This window comes from Panulirus ornatus, chromosome 59 (genome assembly GCF_036320965.1).
Source record: "Panulirus ornatus isolate Po-2019 chromosome 59, ASM3632096v1, whole genome shotgun sequence".
Taxonomy (NCBI): domain Eukaryota; kingdom Metazoa; phylum Arthropoda; class Malacostraca; order Decapoda; family Palinuridae; genus Panulirus; species Panulirus ornatus.
This window is the reverse complement of record NC_092282.1, coordinates 9,963,128-9,986,486: the sequence shown is the minus strand read 5'-3', so window position 1 is coordinate 9,986,486 and position 23,359 is coordinate 9,963,128. Positions and strand designations below refer to the sequence as shown.

The 23,359-nt window shown below is 41.7% G+C and overlaps 1 protein-coding gene across 3 annotated transcripts in view; it reads right to left on the bottom strand.

The window, feature by feature from the left end:
* LOC139767193 (dopamine receptor 1-like) overlaps positions 1–23,359 on the bottom strand; it is a 454,968-nt gene that overhangs the window by 25,788 nt on the left and 405,821 nt on the right. For all 3 annotated transcript variants that reach the window (XM_071696308.1, XM_071696311.1, XM_071696309.1), the window contains exon 3: positions 13,063–13,102. In XM_071696308.1, coding sequence (XP_071552409.1) covers positions 13,063–13,102 — 40 coding nt within the window. The remainder of the gene's footprint in view (positions 1–13,062; positions 13,103–23,359) is intronic.

Genomic DNA, 23,359 nt, shown 5'->3' with positions numbered 1-23,359 from the left:
CAATTTTTCTACATTCAAACTCACACCCCAACTAAAGTGACCCTCGACCCTCAACCCAGCTGAACCTAATAACCTTGCCTTTATTCACATTTACTTTCAACTTCCTACTTTCACACACTCTTCCAAACTCAGCCACCAACTTCTGTACTTTAGAATCAGCCATCAGTGCTGTATCATCAGCAAACAACAGCTGACTCACTTCCCAGGTTCTCTCATTCCCCACCAGACCACATACTCGCCCCAGTTTCCAAGGCTTTCTCATCTATATTCCACAGATTTACAGAAACACACACACACATACACACACACACACACACACACACACACACACACACACACACACACACACACTCATATACATATATATATAAAATTGCGTCCACAAAACCACTAAACGATATAACAATTGACTTGCAAACCCACATACCATCAGACGTCATTGTTAGGATACAAACTAGTCTACAAGCGTGGCAATAAAATAATATACAGCGACACAGACCAACAGACTGGGTAATTACGTGTATCTCCCAGTATGACATAACCATAATTGATATAATCATTCGTTGCTTCTGAGGACACGGTTTGACGCTGAGGATATATATATATATATATATATATATATATATATATATATATATATATATATATATATATATATATATATATATATATATATATCATTTTTTCCTATCGTTGAAGAAAGAGCAGAGTTGAACATTATGAGTCTGATGCTCAGGAAAGATAATACGAGTCCGATGTTGATGTTAGACCAGAAGATATACACTTCATATACAATAATCCAAAATGTGTTACATCAGAGCTAAATCGTATCGTTAACAGAGACAAGAAATCGACATATCATTTAGTGACTAATATACTTTTGTGTATCCTGTGCAAACCGTTTTCTATCTTAATGATCATTAGTATATTTTCTCCATATTTTATTTGCCCTGTCAAAGTAACAAAACTCTAGATTTTCTATAAGCGAGGCAAAATAAAGGAAGAAAAAAATAGGAAAGTATATTTCTCAATGAACACATAGCGTTTTCCTTACAAAAATTAATATATTTCTCAATGAACACATAGCGTTTTCCTTACAAAAATGAATCTTTTTCTTTCTTCATCCAGAGGTATTCGGTTATGGGACAGTGACATAGTGAGGTATAGTACGTGGTCTAAGAAATATCTTTATCTCGCAAAGAACGCGTTAAAGACACTCTCGTTCGATGGATGTTACATTGGCGTTGACGACCACAACGACCCTGACAACCATAACGACCCTGGCGGCAGGCGATAGACAAGAGAGGTACCGGAGCGGAACTTGACAGCCACTGAAGTGCTGGCTCACCTCGCAGCCGTCACGGACCCCTCCCCGAGGCGGGGGTGGATACCGGTAATACGTATACAACTCCCTAATATATATATAGGTAGGTAGATAGATAGGTAGAGATAGATAGATAAAGCAGGTAGATAGATAGATAGATAGATAGACAGATAGATAGAGAAAGATAGATAGATAGAGATATAGAGATAGATAGATAGATAGACAGAGATAGATAGATAGATAGATAGATAGATAGACAGAGATAGATAGATAGATAGATAGATAGATAGATAGATAGATAGAGAGAGAGATAGAGATAGAGATAGAGATAGAGAGAGAGAGAGAGAGAGAGAGAGAGAGAGAGACCACCAGCTGGCGTCAGGTGATGCGACCTATAATAACACAGTAGCAACACACACACACCATACACATCCTCTCTCTCCCCCGCGCGTCCAATTGCAATTTTACGCTGAATTAAATATTCATCCCAAATTTTTTTTTCCCCTTTTTATTTTGGTCTCGCCCATTACCTCTAGTTTACGTGAGGCTACAAACAATATGCAAACCACTTAATATGATTTGAAAAAAATGAAAGAGAGAGAATGAACCATGATTATTGATTCCAATTAGAATGAGTCATTCGTTCGAATTAACACCAATGGTAACTCACAATATGAAAAGGAATTACTGAATGAGTGATTATCGGAAAATCTGTTTTGATAATCATTCCCATTTAATATCTTTCGCCATGCTTGAATCTGTCTGTCTGTCTGTCTGTCTGTGAGGACGGAGCTCCAATGGTTAACTCTATTTTAGGGTAAATGACAAAACCAATTATGATTCTATGAACAGAAATTCGTCTATTAAGTTCTATCAATATATAATTCTATCAATATATAATTCACAAGAAATTAGTAACAATTATTTTGTTATTTTCATCATAATTCGTTTCCTGTTGTGAAACTATGTATTCTATTTAATCAAATCACAATGATTCGTATCATATATATATATATATATTTTTTGACTATATGTTAAAAAAGGTTATTTGTATTTCTAATAAACAGAATAGCAAAAAAAAAAAAAATATATATATATATATATAAATAAAAAGATAATTGATAATGAGTTTCATTGCAACGAATGTACACTATCAATTCGAAATATCAAATTGTATGAGAAATAAAAGCTACGCGAGTCGATCCAGTGCGAATCTCTCTCTCTCTCTCTCTCTCTCTCTCTCTCTCTCTCTCTCTCTCTCTCTCTCTCTCTCTCTCTCTCTCTCTCTCGCGGCGCCTGCCCCTGTATTTTCGTGCGATTTTATCCCTAATGAAGCGATTTGCCGTGTCAAAGCCTCTGGGTCTGGCCTGACGCATGGCTCATTTGCATCTCCCAGGTGTGCTGTCGGGGCAACAGGTCCCTCCCCTTCCCCCCCCCCCCCCCCTCTCTCTCTCTCTCTCTCTCTCTCTCTCTCTCTCTCTCTCTCTCTCTCTCTCTCTCTCTCTTAAATTCAATATTAGAAATCTAACTCTGTGAGAGTTAGTTTCGTATGTTTTTTTTTTTCTTCTTCTTTGACCTGTTTCAACTTGGGCTTTCCTTTTGTTCAGTTTCATTTGGAGGTTTTCTGTTGGTCTGTTTCATCGGTGTGTGTGTGTGTGTGTGTGTGTGTGTGTGTGTGTGTGTGTGTGTGTGTGTGTGTGTGTATTCCATGACTTGGTCACTTGTGGGTTCTCATCAGAGCAATTCAGGTTTAGCTCCACTAGTTTAGGTTTGATGTTCGCCCAAGGTCTTTGCTAATAAACTCCTGGATATTGGTGGTCTTATATCTAGGGGAAGACTGGACACACACACACACACACACACACACACACACACACACACGGGGCATCATTCTTGGCACAGTGGTTAACGCCGACGAACTCACTGGTCCATCCGGGGTTCGAGTCCTAAGGGTGGCAGTTCGGCGCACAGCGCAACCACCGAGCTATTCATCCTTCTCTCAGGGGTAGTGGATAAATGGGTACCTTGCTTAGGTTGGGGTGTGTACAAGAGTCAAGACATGGTAGTTAATAAGCATGGTTAAGAATACGGGGCAACACGAGTGTCAAACTCTGACCCTGAAACATACAAGTGTTACTAATTTAAGGCTCCCTACCCAAACCATGTGAATATATAACTACACGTAGGTTATTACTGACAACCATTCCCTTGAGAGCACATGTAATCAGGAAGAGCACAGGCCACAAACACCGCAGGTGGTTAGGTTAGGATAGGGAAGGTAAGGTTAGTATAGATTAGGTTAGGTTAGGCTAGGTTACATTACGTTAGGTTAGGGTAGATTAGGTTAGGCTAGGTTACATTACGTTAGGTTAGGTTAGGTTAGGTTAGGATAGATTAAGTTAGGTTAGGCTAGGTTACATTACGTTAGATTTGGTTAGCTGGATCACCTGGCTGGGTGACAATCCATCTAGCCTCATAACCAGCCGGCCAACCTTCTATCCAAAAGTACGTTCACTCAGCCATCCCTCGATCGCGCTCGATCCACACAGCTATCCATCTATCCACTATTTCCCATCCACCCATGCATCCACTCATCTATCCAGCCACTACGCCTAATCCTCGCGCTCAATCGACTTTACCCTGGCTCAAAGGGGGAGGTCATTAATGAGTGGTTGGAGGGCGAGGAGGAGGAGGAGGAGAAGGAGGAAGAAGAAGAAGAAGAAGAAGAAGAAGAAGAAGAAGAAGAAGAAGAAGAAGAAGAAGAAGAAGAAGAAAGTAGAAGAGAGGAGGAAGAGAGAGAGAGAGAGAGAGAGAGAGAGAGAGAGAGAGAGAGAGAGAGAGAGAGAGAGAGAGAGAGAGAGAGAGAGAGAGAGAGAGAGAGAGATTGTGTAAGATGATAATTAACGGCCTCTGCTTGAGTCAGTGACCATCTGTGTGAGTAACACCCCAATAGTCAAGTGTTTACGAGCTCATCGTGTCATCATCCGGGCGTGTGCGTCCCCTTCTCCAGCGTCCTCCAGCGGCAGTATGGACGCGTGGTGAGACCGTATATACACTCACTCACTTGAAGGCACAGGCCCCCAGCCGATGGGTACGAGCTGAGTCTACTTCCATGGTTACCTATCGCCCGTACGTGTCTGTTGGTGAGTCAACCGACGTGCTAAGATGAAAAAACACCAATCCACTCACTCGCTATGATACAGTCTAGTAGTAACAACAGTGAACAAGCGCTGAGTACCTCAGACAGACTCGACTCAGCGGCTCGAAAGCCCCAGGCCGTAAATGGCTGGTGACTTGCGGGGGTTAAGGGAGAGGGAAGAAACGGGGGTGTAGAGAGAAGGGGTAACTTCACCCGGGTTGGAGGGATGGGAGGGAGGTGGGCTGGGTACCAATTGGGAGGGCAGGGCAGTCCAATTAAGACGTGGGGGAGGAAGGAGGGAGGGGCAAGAGGCAATCTAGCGAGGAGGCTGCACCTGGGTGAAAGGTGGCGGGGGTTGTGATTGGAGATGATCAGGATGTGTGGCCTTCATTAATGCCAGGAACTCTGGGTATTAGCGAGGTGGGAGGGAGGGAGGTTAGGTGGGGTGGAAGGTTAGTGGGAAGGGGGATAGGTCGGTGGGCAGTGTGTGTGTGTGTGTGTGTGTGTGTGTGTGTGTGTGTGTGTGTGTGCATCCTACTAGTCAAGTATGTAAGCAATCACTCATTCAGAAATCACGATAAGGTGTCTTGAACGACCAGCAAGTGTCCGCGTCTCGTTTTCTCGACTGGTGTTGTCCCGTGTGGGGTTGGGCGACGCCTGAGCCAGTACGCACGCGCGCCTGGGGGTCTGGTCACCACGCCTTGAGAACCGTCAGAAAGATCCGGTAGAGAAGGTCCAGAGGAAGGCATGAGTGACACTGGGGTGATGGGATGACCCTATGGGAGGGAGGGGCCTGCAGAAGAACACCGTCCTTGGGAACCACCACAGACCTCAAACCTGACGGCGGCGACGACGAGGAAGAAGAAGCAGGAGGAGGAGGAGGAGGAGGAGGAGGGGTTTCTCGCCTTGTCTTCGTCCTCTCATTCCTTGGCAAGCAGGACTCCCCATCCCTCCCACCCCAAGAAAACTTTGGTGCTTAGGACCTCCTCCTCCTCCAACTCCTCCTCCTCCTCCCCCACCTCTTCCTCCTCCTCCTCTTCCTCCTCCTGTCACTTGGTGTTGGCGACGGGTCATCAGGCAGCCACGACGAGAGGTACGTCTCTTGCTGTCTCTGACGTGACTTCGACGGAGCGAAAGTCTGGTAAGCTTCGATCCTTGTGATGAGGTGAGCCACTATCTACCAATCTATCCACCTATCTATCTACCTATCTATCTATCTATCTATCCACCTACTTAACTATCTATCTCCTTCGCGTCGCAAAACACGAGTCTTACCAATCTCCCTCACACAGAAGGCGGCGGGACGCTGTGTCACACGTCCGCACACCAACTCCCGTGTGGCAATATGCGCCCAACACGGCCGAACTTAGATGAGCAGCGGCAGCAGCAGCTGGAGGAGGAGGAGGAGGAGGAGGACTCCGGCTGATGTGCCACTACTGCTGTAGGCAGAATGTTGCCACCGAGGAGTGGGGGAAACTTGATCGCCCTGGCTGCCTGGTCCTGGTCTTCTGGGGGCATCTTAAGGTGGTGGTGACCTGGCTATAGTGTGTTACATGATGGAACTTCCTATATATATATATATATATATATATATATATATATATATATATATATATATATATATATATATATATGTATATACATATATATATATATATATATATATATATATATATATATATATATATATATATATATATATATATATATATATATATATATGTATATACATATATATATATATATATATACATATATATATATATATATATATATATATATATATATATATATATATATATATATATATATATATATATATATGTATATACATATATATATATATATATATATATATATATATATATATATATATATATATATATATATATATATATATATCACTAATACCACATATAACTGAATCTTAAACTAAAGTTCCACTAAAAATTCAGGTAATATATATTTCAGAAATTCCCTTTGGCAAAGTTTTATTTTCTTTTCTGTCTCCTTTTTTTTTTTGATTGGCGAATCAACGTAGATTATAAGATTCATTTTACCTAATCCTAAGTCGATCTCTCTAAGGTAAAAAAATATGGCGCACTGGATCGCCTTTGTTGCGCATCATTACAACCCCCGACACATCACTTGCATTCCTAATTACCCAAAGGGTTAATAAGACGACACCTGATGAGCGGGAACGACTCCTTTTCAACCAAGGATGACTTATACACTTGTGATGACAGATGTTAAATCATATTTTAGCTCTATTTTCCTCTCCCATAACTTGCATCTGTGTTGAGAAATATTTAACAATATCATTTTTTCCCCCCTAAAAGTTAAAATCTTTGAATAACTTATGTGGTATATTTTTTTTTTTTAATCTAAAACTCAATAAATAACGTGTGATTAAAGGGTTCGATATCTTTAATCTTAACTCACAAACGATGTTTGTAAGAAGAAAAAAAAAATCGCAAAAAATAATTCACCAATTAGTTAATTGATGAGGTTCCTTATTTATAACGTGCTTGATGAAGAATGTATATACATTATATACACTGCACGAGTTATATACATGATCATCATTCATCATAATGAATAACCCTTACGTTGGCATTATAAAGAAAAAAAAGATAAAATCTTGACATATATATATATATATATATATATATATATATATATATATATATATATATATATATATATATATATATATATATATAAGAACCCAGGTTACTTCTAAGTACAATGAACCTCAACTTTAATGAGATCTGGTAAAAACTATAACATTTTTCTGTGTTTTGTACTCAAAAATGAGAGAAAACCTAAAAAAAAATATTGAGGGTATATTTCTTTCTGTCCCAAGACATTCAATTAGAAAAAAGTGGATAACGAGCTTAAACAATTTACTTCCCGTTATGTCCATTTACTCTACTGATAAATGATGTCAGGGCTGAAAGGGCTGCCAGGCAGTGAGATACTAATTAGCAAATCGTCCTTATTACCGCTTCGAGTGAAGAATGAGCCACTGATATCAAGAATGACAAGACGTAATGCGATTCCTGACCGATGATAACCATCTCGAGGGAAAGATAACAGCTATCATGAGAATCTAGATAACACAGGACTGACGTGTTCAGAGGACATGGTCTATATATATATATATATATATATATATATATATATATATATATATATATATATATATATATATATATATATTCCCTGGGGATAGGGGAGAAAGAATACTTCCCACGTATTCCCTGCGTGTCGTAGAAGGCGACTAAAAGGGGAGGGAGCGGGGGGCTGGAAATCCTCCCCTCTCAATTTTTTTTAATTTTCCAAAAGAAGGAACAGAGAAGGGGGCCAGGTGAGGATATTCCCTCAATGGCCCAGTCCTCAGTTCTTAACGCTACCTCGCTAACGCGGGAAATGGCGAATAGTTTGAAAAAAAAAATATATATATATATATATATATATATATATATATATATATATATATATATATATACATATATATATATATATTCATTTGATCATTTATCTATCTTAGGTCGTTCGTACGTCTCAAACAACCCACGCATTTTGAGGCATACATACATGAGAGCCAGACCTTGAAATCTATTTGTTCTTGGGAGGTCAAACGCACCATCTGTCTGGTTTTCTTTCTCTGTCAAGCAATTTTTCCGGGAGAATTACCTTTTTAGCCCCAGCTGTCGGAGAGATGGAATTACCATCTTAACCTCAGACGCGGGAGAAATGGAATTCTTGGACCCCACATTTTCCTGTCCTGGTACCCTGCTGTAGCAGTGGCACCTCTCTCTCTCTCTCTCTCTCTCTCTCTCTCTCTCTCTCTCTCTCTCTCTCTCTCTCTCTCTCTCTCTCTCACACACACACACACACACACACACACCGGAAACTCTACGGGATTACAGACCCACATTCCACTAGGACATAATTACCTGCCGGTCTTCATAAATGGCATTTAAATAACAAGTCAGGCCACAGCTCATTATCATACTGAAAAAGTGTGCGGAACCTACGGACGCTCACTCCATTAACGTAAAGGGGATATAATCCCCCTAAAAATCTTCACCATCCCGCATTGCACACGAATATTTTTGAAAAATCATCGAATCCAAAAATGCTTCAAGGGATTAGGAACCCATATTTCACAAATGGAATAACGCGTGTACGGAACTATAGGCCAAAATATCACCGAGAATGATTTGGTTAGACTAACCCACGCACACACACACACACACATAGTAACACTAACCACAGAAACACCCGCGCCCGAAAAGTCTACGGTGGGCGCCATCCATAGTTCACTAAACAGATATTACGGAATCGTCAGTCGTAATCAACTGTCTTAAACCTATTCTAACTTAACTAACTTAACTAAACTGTATTTCATTAACGCTATCAAAACCTACAACCACACAAATCCACAATTCTCTAGCAAAACAAACAAACTAAAACAAAACCCCCCAGGCCTTTGTACACACTAGCTTCTATGGATATGCTAATTCTGCCCCAGAGAAATGAATTCTCATTGTGCCTCACATCAGACTGAACCGGATACTTAACAATTAACATAATTTGGTTGTTTGTGGATTCATTGTGTTCCCTTTGGGGGCTCACAACCCCTGGGCATAGCTCAAATAAGAGGAATCATCATTTACCCTTGGAATCCCTGACTGAGGCAGTGCAGTTCATCATGGACACTGTCACAGTGGGGGCGTTATCTTGCTCTGTTCTAGTTCCAGTGTGCCGCGGGGGTCCCTTCTATGGGGTTGCCTGCACTTCCACGGCTGCGCTCCGATCAGGAGCAGGGAAATGATAAACTCAGACAATACAATTTCACCATATGCAGGTGGACCCCAGTATATATATATATATATATATATATATATATATATACACACATAACATGTACTGGATTGTACTGTTACCAATCTGCCTTTGGGCGGCGAGGATTCGAACCCTTCCCTTGTCTTTCCGCGAGACGTGGCAGGCTGGTATGCTAAACCAGTGGGCCACGAAGGCAAGATAAGGAGACCTTTGTCATCTCGTGGTCCACTGGTTTGCTAGCACTCTGGCCAGCCGCGCGGCAGGACCGGGTTTCGAACCCTCAACGCCCAGAGATATATATACATACATACATACATGGCGAGCCATCATTGATCCTGCTGTATACAGGATGTCATGACTGCCTTGGATCCATCTTCCTATTGCGTGCTGCACGTCGGTATGTCCCCATGGTCACACCACACGACCCGTCGCCGGACCATCTCTCTCTCCCAAACGCAATAACGTAACAACGGCACTAACGACTCCGACCTTCCTCACGTGCGCTGTACGTTATACGAATAAGTCGACGGGAACTGAAATCTCTTCGCTTCTAGTGACAGGGCATGAGTTTTCTCGATCTAAATTGACGAGGTCGAACTTGTGGGGGGGAAAGATGACGATAAGGTCTTTTAAGTTAAGAGGCTTAAGGCAGGTATTTCTGTACATCAACTTATGCGTCATGTTATCAGTAAAGTATTCTTATCAAAAGGTTCGCACATTTCGCTATGGAGTATTAGCGAAGATCCTCCTCTGCAACGGTACGAAGCTTGAACACAACGGTACGGCACTTGAGCACGACGGTACGATCACAGAGGTACGGCACTTGAACACGACGGTACGATCACAGAGGTACGGCACTTGAGCACGACGGTACGACCACAGAGGTACGACACTTGAGCACGACGGTACGATCACAGAGGTACGACACTTGAACACGACGGTACGATCACAGAGGTACGGCACTTGAGCACGACGGTACGATCACAGAGGTACGACACTTGAGCACGACGGTACGATCACAGAGGTACGACACTTGAACACGACGGTACGATCACACAGGTACGGCACTTGAGCACGACTGTACGATAGCCTTGCTTAAAGACCAATTGTCAAAAAGGCCAGGCCACCATTCCCATAGAGCCATACAGTCATGCTTAAGGGTCGTACCGTCGTACTTGAGGTAATTCGCGAGGAAAACTATATAGTTTTGGATCTTCTGGCTAACCCACACGGGAGAGAGAAGATTAAACAAATATTCAGGATCGAGTCACTCGATAATATTCAGCAGCCATCGGTTCAATAACCCCGTAACTAATATTGACACGATATCTTCCGTAACCTCTGTCATCTCCTCACATGGGCATGTGATCTTACCATCGGCGTTCCATCATAACGCGATCCGAACGTCTGTCTGTCCATCTAATACTACAAGTGACAGTCCCTGGTAAGGTATCCAACCTCTTTCTCGCAGGGGAAACTCGGCATTTATGATTCCAGCGTCCGCTCATCACCTCCGCCTCGTGTACCAGCAATAGATGTCTCGAAAGGAAGATGTTTTGATATGCCATTGCCGATATTTCCAAGGTCGCCGTGGCCAAAGAAGGACGTTCAAGTGATCAAAAATAAGAAAATTCTCTCTCTCTCTCTCTCTCTCTCTCTCTCTCTCTCTCTCTCTCTCTCTCTCTCTCTCTCTCTCTCTCTCTCTCTCAAAGCCCAAAATCCTACATTGCGAAATTCGTCTCTTCCGGCGAATCTGCCTTTCTTCCGCTTCCACTCCGTTCCAGTTTTGAATCCCAATTGCCAAGCTTCCTTCTCGTCTTTGCTATAATTCTCTTTCTCCCAAAACATCTATTGAGAAGGAACTTTAGCCCAAATCTGACCTGTTTACTGAAGGATAGATATAAACGTTTATATATATATATATATATATATATATATATATATATATATATATATATATATATATATATATATATATATATATCTTCTTTTTTAAAGATAACTTTGTCTATCTATTGTGGACACTGATCACGTGTGCTTGAGGGTCTGTTTACGTACGGAGAAGTTACGATTGATATGCAAATAATGATGATGACGCCATCAACAATGATGAGGTCATCAATAATGCTATGAAGAGAGCCGAACTTAACCTAACCGCATTAGGAAATCTAACTTTCACTTTATCTTGGGAAAAGACGAATGAAAATGGACAACGTAGATGCTAAATGTCAAAAAAGAAGAAAGTCACAGATTCATTTACAGATATAATATCCTTACAATAGGTTAGTTGGGCTGGTTGTTTAAGAAGGCTGCTGTAGGCCCATGAATTGGCAATTGGCAAGGGTAATTGGCAAGGGTAATTGGCAAGGGTAATTGCGGGCGTTAGCCCAGTTTCAACCCACACGACCAACACCGATCGACCGTGGACCAGCCAGCCCCCAACCCGTCTCTCAATCATTGTCTATCGTATGTGTAAACTCAGAGATGGAGTCACTCAAGATTACTGATCCATATTCTTTTTTTCAAAAAAGCTAACTTGGGACACCAGCATCATTCATTCATTCATATTTTGAAAGAGAAAACAAAAGAGTAATTTCATGGAATTCTACAGAGAGTGAAATACAATCTAACTCACAGAATAGAACAGATTTATCAGAATCGAATGTGATTTTTTTTTCTCCTTAACTTTAAAATTTTAACGTAATCATAACCTACTGGAGTTAGTGTGTGGGTCAAGCAACAAAGGTTAACTTACCAGTTACGATAATTAACTAAGTTCGAGAACATATTCTAAAGCTTTATGTATTATATAGGTTAATGATGAGGCTATTAATTATCAGTACAAGTTGTGAGTTTATTATGATACAGTTATGAGCACGAGGTATGAGGATACTGATGAGTTATGAGCATGAGGTATGAGGTTACTAATGAGTTATGAGTACGAGGTATGAGGTTACTAATGAGTTATGAGTACGAGGTATGAGGTTACTGATGAGTTATGAGTACGAGGTATGAGGTTACTAATGAGTTATGAGTACGAGGTATGAGGTTACTAATGAGTTATGAGTATGAGGTATGAGGTTACTAATGAGTTATGAGCATGAGGTATGAGGTTACTAATGAGTTATGAGCATGAGGTTACTAATGAGTTATGAGCATGAGGTATGAGGTTACTAATGAGTTATGAGCACGAGGTATGAGGTTACTAATGAGTTATGAGCATGAGGTATGAGGTTACTAGTGAGTTATGAGTACGAGGTATGAGGTTACTAATGAGTTATGAGTATGAGGTATGAGGTTACTAATGAGTTATGAGAACGAGGTTACTAGTGAGTTATGAGTACGAGGTATGAGGTTACTAATGAGTTATGAGAACGAGGTTACTAGTGAGTTATGAGTACGAGGTATGAGGTTACTAATGAGTTATGAGAACGAGGTTACTAGTGAGTTATGAGTACGAGGTATGAGGTTACTAATGAGTTATGAGAACGAGGTTACTAGTGAGTTATGAGTACGAGGTATGAGGTTACTAATGAGTTATGAGCATGAGGTATGAGGTTACTAATGAGTTATGAGTATGAGGTATGAGGTTACTAATGAGTTATGAGAACGAGGTATGAGGTTACTAATGAGTTATGAGTACGAGGTATGAGGTTACTAATGAGTTATGAGTACGAGGTATGAGGTTACTAATGAGTTATGAGTACGAGGTATGAGGTTACTAATGAGTCACGAGAATACTCACCAATGAGGACCTTTTGGGCGACGGGAATGTCTGACGGTTCCTGAAAATATAAAGAAGAGAAAATATAACATGGAATTCAACATGGATGATAAATTGTAATATCTAACATCACATAAAATTACCTTCTACTCCCTGGCTAGTCCTTTAAATGTTTACAAAATTTTCATATCGGTCTAATCATGTCATTCAGAGAAATGTTAATTACGAAATAGGAAAATATGAATATGAATGGAAGAATATTGAAATGTGAATGGAAACTATTCAAGGATTAACATTATATTTCAATAATTCAAGTCATAATGAAGGGATATATATATATATATATATATATATATATATATATATATATATATATATATATATATATATATATATATATATATCTATGAGTGCGTATGTGTATGATATTCACTGGTACTGAGAGAGAGAGAGAGAGAGAGAGAGAGAGAGAGAGAGAGAGAGAGAGAGAGAGAGAGAGTTATTCAACCACAGTTATCCGCGGAAAACTTGATAATGTAAAGGGACAAGAAAAAGAAAAAGAAAAAAGTGAATACCAATCACTTGGCCCCCTTCTCTGTTCCTTCTTTTGGAAAAGTAAAAAAAAAAAAAAACGAGAGCTTAGGATTTCCAGTCCCCGGCCCTCCCCTTTTAGTCGCCTTCTGCAACACGTAACTTAAAAAAAAAAAAAAAGAAGAACGATATGTAATAAGCATATGTGATCTACGAATTACTTTTCACAGAATAATTACCTTTCAATTGGCCAGGCTTCATATGCAAAATATAATTCTTTCATTAGAATTACCTTGTTATAAATCAGTCACTTACCTCGACACTGACGTGGTGTTAGTAATTATGCATTTAATTATAACCCCGGGCTAATTACAACCTTGTAATTACAATCTTGTAATTCATAAGGATATGTATCATCACTTGGTCAAAGGTTTGTAGCTGGGGAGAGTGGGGGAAAAAAATTTGAAAGTTAATTAACAACAGGGCATACCAGAGACGAGGGAAAAAAATTCAATCAACATTTTTTTTTCTTTTTTAATTGAAGATGAAGGTGACTATCTTTAATTCAGTAATTAACGTTGATGAATGGTTGGCTGGTGATTTAAACTTTAGGCCTATCACCGGGAGTCAAGTCTCGTGTTTTAATTACCCAGGTAGATAAAGCGATACTGAACTTTCATCTGGTGTTGTTACATTATAACGCATACTCAAACTGCATGTGTGGACCTTGTTAATATATATATATATATATATATATATATATATATATATATATATATATATATATATATATATATATATATATATATATATATGATCCTTGGAGAGGAGAGTATGACCCTTGGATAAGACGGTTTGACCTTTGACCTGATCCCCTCATAACCCAATGGTTGTACCTTTTTGCCCAAGGGCCGTACCGTCGTGCTCAAGGATCGTACTGTCGTGCTCAAGGGATCGCACCGTCGTGGTGCTCAAGGGTCGTGCCGTCGTGCACAAGGGATCGTACCGTCGTGCTCAAAAGGATCGTCGTACCGTCTTGCTCAAGGGTCGTACTGTCGTCCACAGTCAGCCTGTTGCACCGTCTATTAAAAAAAAAAACCCCACTCCTCGCCCTCCTCTCCACGATACATAATGACGCACTTATTCACTCTCGCGCCCTTTTCATGATGGCAGTCCAACATGGGCACGATTCAAAATCGCACACGTAATTACACCAGCGATTCCTCTCTACTTCCGCCAATACTCCCCCTGATTAGCTATTACTATTGTTTTATGCGGGGTGGGTGAAAGCTAATTACTGCACTAATGAACGGGAGTCGAGTTGGCAGTTTTTTTTTTGTACGCGTCGTTAATGGGCTTGCCCGAACAAGGCTGTCGGAACAGAGTATCTGTTCCATTGGCCAAATCATCAATGGGAGCAGTGGAATGATTATATATATATATATATATATATATATATATATATATATATATATATATATATATATATATATATATATATATATATATATATATATATCATTTATATGCGTGTGTCTGTGTGTGTGTGTGTGTGTGTGTGTGTGTGTGTGTGTGTGTGTGGGGTTGCTATAGTGAGGACAGGGACTGCGGGTGGAGGAACCCACAATACATCACTAAGCTAGAGAGCCGTGGCTTCCAGCCGACCGTGTCCAGCAGCCGAGCGGGGTCTCCCATACCCGTGTCCAGCCCCGACACCCGTGTCCATCACACCCGTGTCCATCACACCCGTGTCCATCACACCCGTGTCCATCACACCCGTGTCCCGTACGCCTTACCGTCTACGCGCGCGTGTGTGTGTGTGTGTGTGTCTGGTCTTCCTTGGGGCACTATGGAGCTATGCAACGAATGCTAAACAGACAGAAAGACAGACAAGGTGAGCCGCTGATGGAGTGGAATCTGGCTAGATGGAGTGGTTGAGTGGTGGTTGTGGTTGACTAGTGGTTGTGGTTGAGTGGTGGTTGTGGTTGAGTGATGGTTGTGGTTGAGTGATGGTTGTAGGTGACTAGTGGTTGTGGTTGAGTGGTGGTTGTGGTTGAGTGGTGGTTGTGGTTGAGTGGTGGTTGTGGTTGAGTGGTGGTTGTGGTTGATGGATGGTTTTGGATGATTGGTGGTTGTGGTTGACGGATGGTTGTGGTTGAGTGGTGGTTGTGGTTGACGGATGGTTGTGGTTGAGTGGTGGTTGTGGTTAAGTGGTGGTCGTGGGTGATGGATGGTTGTGGCTGACAGGTGGCTGTGGTTGAGTGGTGGTTGTGGCTGATGGATGGTTGTGGTCGAGTAGTGGTATGTGGTTGAGTGGTGGTTGTGGTTGTATGCATTCCCAGTTTCATGAGCCAGGTCCCTCCACAACCGTCAAGGGACCTCATTACAACATTCCTAACAAGTCTGATTGCCTAGTGTCTTGTTATGTCCTGTGGCGGCTCGCCCGCTGCCATCTCCCTGAGGACCTGTTTGGCTGTCTGCGTCATCAAAAGAAAAAAAAAAAGAATAAAAGCATATCGGGACATACTTTCACTGTGGCCCAACCTTGTCACCTTGCATTAACTCTCTCTCTCTCTCTCTCTCTCTCTCTCTCTCTCTCTGTGTGTGTGTGTGTGTGTGTGTGTGTGTGTGTGTGTGTTCCCATGGATGTATACCTATATTGAACGCAGGAATCTTGGCTCCCCTCCCTCATCCCGCCTCACCCCGGAGGAGGGCAGTAAAGTCCCCCCCGGCTGCGGTGGTGTGGACATGAGTAACGTCTTAATGAAACACCTACAAAGATATTGTGGCCCTCACATTATCTCTATTGACCGCCGCGCGCGCGCGATATATATATATATATATATATATATATATATATATATATATATATATATATATATAAGCCCTCCAAACTCTGCTCCCGCTGGTATTATCCAACTCACATTACAATCTAATCCTGAACACACGAAATTCAGAACCACATATCCCGTGTTCCGGATGAGTCTATAATCCCTCTCACAACCGGACCATTGAAAAAAAATTCTTTTTTTTCTTTATTCATCGCAAACCGAACGGTAAGAAACTGAAGAAGAAAAGAGAAAAATAATAGATGACGGATTTTATGATCAAATGATTCATAAAAAAATCCCTTGTCTTAATTAGGAAAAAAAATCATATGGTTTTGAATACAAGGTTAGGAAACATCATGTTAAGAAAAAACTCACTTGTTTTGATAAGACAATAATGATTTTGAGTAGAGGGTGAGGGAGTATCATATCCAGAAGTGCGATGAAGGATGGAAGAAGAAAAAGAAGAGAGAAGGTAATGATAGAGATCGGTAATATTAGAAAGATGAGGAATACGTAATTGGAGAAATATCTAAATATAACTGATGAAGAACATGGGAAGTATCTTAATGTATGAGGATCCATAATATGATATCAAGCAATTAACTTCTTGTTAATTAAGACGTGAAAACGTACTTCCCTGGTGTACACGAGCGGTGGATGAGCGAAATACTGTGAATGAGTACACGGTAAACACATAACAGTATAGAGAAGTTATATAGATTAACTGTATGGTAGTGTAACATTCCCCTTCCCGCCACAGCACAAACAGATGATTACACACTACAAATAGGTGAGAGAGAGAGAGAGAGAGAGAGAGAGAGAGAGAGAGAGAGAGAGAGAGAGAGAGAGAGAGAGAGAGAGAGAGAGAGAGACTATCTGATCTTTTTATCTCAATCGGGCCTCAGATAACAGCCTTGCTCCAACCAATTCAGCCAGTAAGTCTAAGCCAGTGTCCGACCCTCGTCAACTCACTCCTCCGCTGGTTCGTGGCAGTTAGCAACTACCACGAGCTAAAAGTTCGCGTAACGAGCCACACCGGTAGTTACCGGACCCTAACTTGGTGTACCTTGTGTCGATGAGAAAGTTAGAATGAATTATGGGGAAGAGAAGGTTACAGTTAATCAGGTGTTTCGTATCGTTACGAGGAAATCACCCTGTGTGGCTGATAATTTATTTCTTCCTGTGTGTGCGTGTGTGTGTGTGTGTGTGTGTGTGTGTGTGTGTGTGTGTGTGTGTGTGTGTGTGTGTGTCCCTCCCGCGATCAAGTTGCACCTTTAATCTGGTTTGGTACTAATGTGTTGGACGTCTAATGGACAAGCCTAACCAGGTTCAATTATGGCTAATTACATCGTTCATTAACACTGGGTCAGGGAGGCTCCGGCCTGTGTACAGATGAGGCAAGAAAATCTGCTTTGAAAGTTTGTGAAAAGATATGAACCGGAAGAGGAAATGAAAACGTTTACCTCCGATAAAAGAGAAAATGAGAAATGTAAAGGTCATATATATATATATATATATATATATATATATATATATATATATATATATATATATATATATATAGATAGATAGATAGATAGATAGATAGATAGATAGATATTCCTACGAGTCCACAGGGAAATGGAACACGATAAGTTCCCAAGTGCACTTTCGTGTAATGATCACATCATCAGGGGAGATACTATGAGGAATATCATTGAGTCTTGTATTATCAAAAAAACAAAAAGATCGTAAAATGGACATCAGCGAAGGTCTGTACAAACTTGACAGCTTGTCGTTGGCACAATTTGTAAACAGTTCTCTTTCCTGTCCACATAATAAGATTTTATGACGGGCGTGATGCCAGACCCCGAACACCACCTTCCGGTAACGCATGCTTACGAATGGCGTCTAAACTACGTCTCTTCCTTGTATATCAACTGATTATTCTACGTCTTCTATCTCATTCTTGTACCTCCCCTGACGGTGTGATCATTACACGAAAGTGCACTTAGGAACTTGTCGTGTTTCATTTTCCTTGTGGTTATCAGCATAAGCTAGATCATGCAAACCACTGTGACCCATTTGATATATATATATATATATATATATATATATATATATATATATATATATATATATATATATATATATATATATATATCCATCCTATCCTTGCAACTGATTGTAACGCAACCTTATACTTGCAAGAGGTCCTGGTGCAATTATAAGTAAGTTGAGCGAGTGGCCTTTAGAGTGCTCTTCTGTACTTAACGAAAACATGCCACTGTAAACTCCTCCTCTCCCCCCCTCCAGCACTTTATAGCAACATTCCTTTGTTCTTCCCCTAACAATGTTCTTGTACAAACAAGTGTTCCTCCCTGTTCAAACGTTCACCTCCCCTGGAGCTCAAACAGTCCTTCCCGGTCTCTCAAACAACGATCCATGTTTACCCCTTCCATCACATCACGCCGGGAAAAGAAAAAGGAAAGAGTACTTGACCCTTTCCAGCAATACCCTATTCCACTTGAGGGCGACGGTAATCATCCTCCTCCTCTTCTTCCTCCCCTTCCTTTGTCTCCTCCTTTTCCTGCTCCTCCTCTTCTTCTTCTTCTTCCATTCAGGTTACCTGGAACGGGTCTCAAGAACTCCATATCTGACCAAGGAAATGGTGCTTGACCGTCAGTGTGAAGTTTGGGATCCAGGTAGCCAACAAACCCACCAGCGAACCAACCAGCCAGCGAACCCGCCAACCAGCAGTGCACCAGCCAACCAGCGCAGATACCCCATCGACGCTCCTCCATTCTCCTCTCCGAAAGTCTGTGAATACGACAAGTTCGGTCGGGCTTTGGGAACACGGCGGTGGCGTGGTGTGGCCGACGTTCAACACGCGTGAGGTTCTGTTGAGGAGGAGTTAGGAGAAAGTTGTGAAGTCCTTCCCTATGTGTGTGTGTGTGTGTGTGTGTGTGTGTGTGTGTGTGTGTGTGTGTGTGTGTGCGTGTGTGTGTGTGTGTGTGTGTGTGTGTGTGTGACGCTGGGCGAAGGTAGGAGCAGTCTACATGTACAGACCTCGACTCTCCCAACGTATCCATGCCAACGGTCTCACAAAGCCGGCCATTTAAAAGGCAAAGGAAACCGTGGATCAGACGCGAAAATCGGCGGTGGCGGACGATCGTGGTTATCGGATGGTGCAGTGCGATACCCGATATCTTATAGTATAGCACAGTACGATACCCGATATCCCAATATCTTATAGTGCAGCACGACACCCGATATCTAATAGTATAGTGAAGTACGATACCCGATATCCTGATATTTTACAGTATAGTGCAGTACGATACCCGATATCACAGATATCGTATTGTAGACAAAAATACCTGGTGATCCATGCAAACAGATAAGATAGAATTTATAGATTTGTTATCTTGCTATCACTTCCGGTCATCCTATTCTTATCTAAGTTATATCACTCAACTCTCTTTACTTATCTGGGGTAAAAGTATCCTTACTTATCTGGGGTAAAAGTATCTCCACATATCTGGGGTAAAAGTTATAACTTTCTCATCATTCCATGGAAATTTATCATATATATTTTTCTATGTTCTTTATCTCAAAAGATGTATAGAAATTTGAATCCTTTTCTTGTTCCTGTAACATATGTCTCACAATATATATATATATTTCTACTTTCAAAAAAAATCTATACTTCTCTCTTGAGTCTCCCCTGATGATGTGATTATTGTACGAAAGTGCACTTGGGAACTTATCGTGTTTTAATTTCCCCGTGGACTCATAGGAATATACTTGATCACGCGCAAAATTGTGATCTATTGTTTAAATTGTGATTCTGTTGTTTAAATTAAGGGAAAAAAATATTCATTTCTCCCGTCTTGTCTGAACTGGAAAATATTTACTGATCTTTTTCTTGTTTGAGTCACAAGATATCTATAACCGAGTCTTGTTTACAGCCAAGGAGACCTTCGAGGCCTTTTATTTTCAACTCGTCAAAATCCAAAAGGGCAAAAGGCACGTTCCTGGACGCTCATCACCTTCTCCCTCCGCACACATTTCTTCCTTACTGTCAATTTTCATTCTAACAAAATATACAGCACTTCCTCCTCTACCACGCTCGCCACCCCATCAACCGCCTTTATAAAAGTCTTTTATTTAGTAAACCAGCGAGGCAAACTACCCCATTCCACCCTCGGCGACGATCACCGGGGCGCAAAACATCTACCCTGCCCACCCATCACACCCACCCCACACCCACCCGCGCCCATAGGTGGTACAAAGACCATTAAAGATTTACCGGTGCAGACCCGCGTGGCCACCTCACCACGCAGACCACCCAGAAACCACCCCTCCCCTCCCCTCCATCTGCCGGCCTGACTGGGTCTATGGATATTGTGATATCAAAACGACAGAACACTGTGGTAAAAAAAAAAAGATAAAGGATTTTGTCCTTTTTTTTTATAGGTTTCTGTGAGACAGATTACGGCGGGTTTAGACTTATATATATATATATATATATATATATATATATATATATATATATATATATATATATATATATATATATATATATATATGCGTGTTAGGGTGACAGATCCGGGTGGTTTAAACCATCTGTATCCTGTGGTGTTTGAGAGAGAGAGAGAGAGAGAGAGAGAGAGAGAGAGAGAGAGAGAGAGAGAGAGAGAGAGAGAGAGAGAGAGAGAGCGTGTGCAGAATGATGTGAAGGGCAACTCGTCCTTGGGGCTGGGAGGAGGAGACCTGTATCAAGCACCATCCACACCCCACACCCACCAACCCCCTACCATCCATCCATCCATCTCCCTCCCCTTCCCCACCACACACACACACACACATCCTCCGGCCACGGATCCAGGGGAAAGGGGAAGGGGGTGCGGAGGCGACGCCACGGCTCGATACCAGATAGCAAGTGAAGGATCCCCGCAGGATATTACCAGCCGAGGCCGCTTAGGCCGCGGGAGTACACGCGGGAGACATGGGAGAGGCCAGGTAACTGCTATGTAGATGGAGACAGGGGAGTCAAGCAGGGGGCTCCTCCCTCACTCCATTCCCAACACCCAACACTATAGATGGAGACAGGGTAGTGAAGCAGAAGGTATTTCCCTCCCTCCCTCCCAACACTCAGCACTATGGATGGAGAAAGGGTAGTGAAGCAGAAGGCTCCTTCCTCCCAACACCCAACACTATAGATGGAGACAGGGTAGTGAAGCAGAAGGCTCCTCCCTCACTCCCTCCCAACACCCAACACTATAGATGGAGAGAGGGTAGTAAAGCAGAAGGCTCCTCCCTCCGTCCCTCCCACTCCCCAACACTATAGATAAAGACAGGTTAGTTAAGCAGGAGGCTCCTTCCTCCCTCCCTCCCAGCACCCAACACTAGAGATGGAGAGAGGAGAGCGGAGTAGAAGATAAGGAAGAAGAGGGACAGTATGGACGGAGGTCAGGCTGCAGGTGTGTGTCGAAAAAAAAAAAAAAAATCCTCCATCCCCACGACTGAGGAACTTCGAATTGCTTTCGTTTTGGGGAAGTGGACGACCACCATCGACAGCTGTAGCAGCAGCAGCAGCAGCGGGTGTAATGGCTTGTTTACATCGTCCTCCTCCTCCCCCTCTTGCATTGGGATAAGAGAGAGAGAGAGAGAGAGAGAGAGAGAGAGAGAGAGAGAGAGAGAGAGAGAGAGAGAGAGAGAGAGAGAGAGAGAGAGAGAGCACAGTAAACAAGTCAGAGAGATAAGAATATCCGCCAGAACTCGACGCGAGAGCCCCAACCTCTCACCATCAACCCCTCACCATCTCCGCCATGACCACACCATCTCCAAGGTATAAAAACCCTCTCCACCTTCCCCCTTACCGACCCACCGACATACCCGCCTTCCCCCATCCACCGCCACCAATCCACCAACTCCAACACATAGGAAAGGCTGGGTGGTGTTTGGGGGGGGGGATGGCGAGGTAAAGGAGATCTCCACTGGACCGCCTTCTGTCAATCTCCAGTGGGTGGAAACTGATTCGGCCACAGCTTACGGTTCCGCCAACTCGTCCGGGGTAGATTCTCCACTCCTCAACCCTGACACACACACACACACACACAAGATGGGATCATCTACCACGAGAAGAAGGGACGATACATGACACGGAAAATATAAATCTACTTAGTCGTTATGATGTGTCTACCTCTGTGGAGGGGGAATATGAGCACATCTGCCCAGGGGTGAGAAACACACTTATAATCTAGTCTAGGAAAGGAATGTACTAAATGAAGATGATTATTTCCGCAGTACATCCGCCACGGGAAAGTTCTACTCCTGGGGGAAAAAAATTTACTCCAATTACTCTATGAAAAAAAAAGATCTACTCCACAGAAAAGCAGAAGAATACATTCACTAGAACATGGTATTTACTCCAGAGAGAGAGAGAGAGAGAGAGAGAGAGAGAGAGAGAGAGAGAGAGAGAGAGAGAGAGAGAGAGAGAGAGAGAATATTATATATATATATATATATATATATATATATATATATATATATATATATATATATATATATATATATATATATATATAATCATAAATAAATCTACTACAGGGCAAAAAGGGGAAAAAAATCTACTCCACTGACTAAAAACATTCACTCCAAGAAAATAATCTCATAAAAAAAAAAAACTGGTGGGGGAAATTGGGAGATAAATTGTTATATGACCTGAGTTAGGGAGATAAATTGTCATATGACCTAAGTGACTGGACAATGTCGAGGCAGCAGTGAACAGGAAGGGACGAGGTTGAAGGAACAGAAACACTGTGGAAGGGACAAAAGGCTTAATCCAACGTGCAGACAGACTTAGCGGAAAACCAGACAATAGAAAATCAAAATCAATAAAGATTTTCTTTTTTAGTGAAATTAGATTTAGATATATTCTTACAGAGAATAGATTTGATATACTCTGTCATATA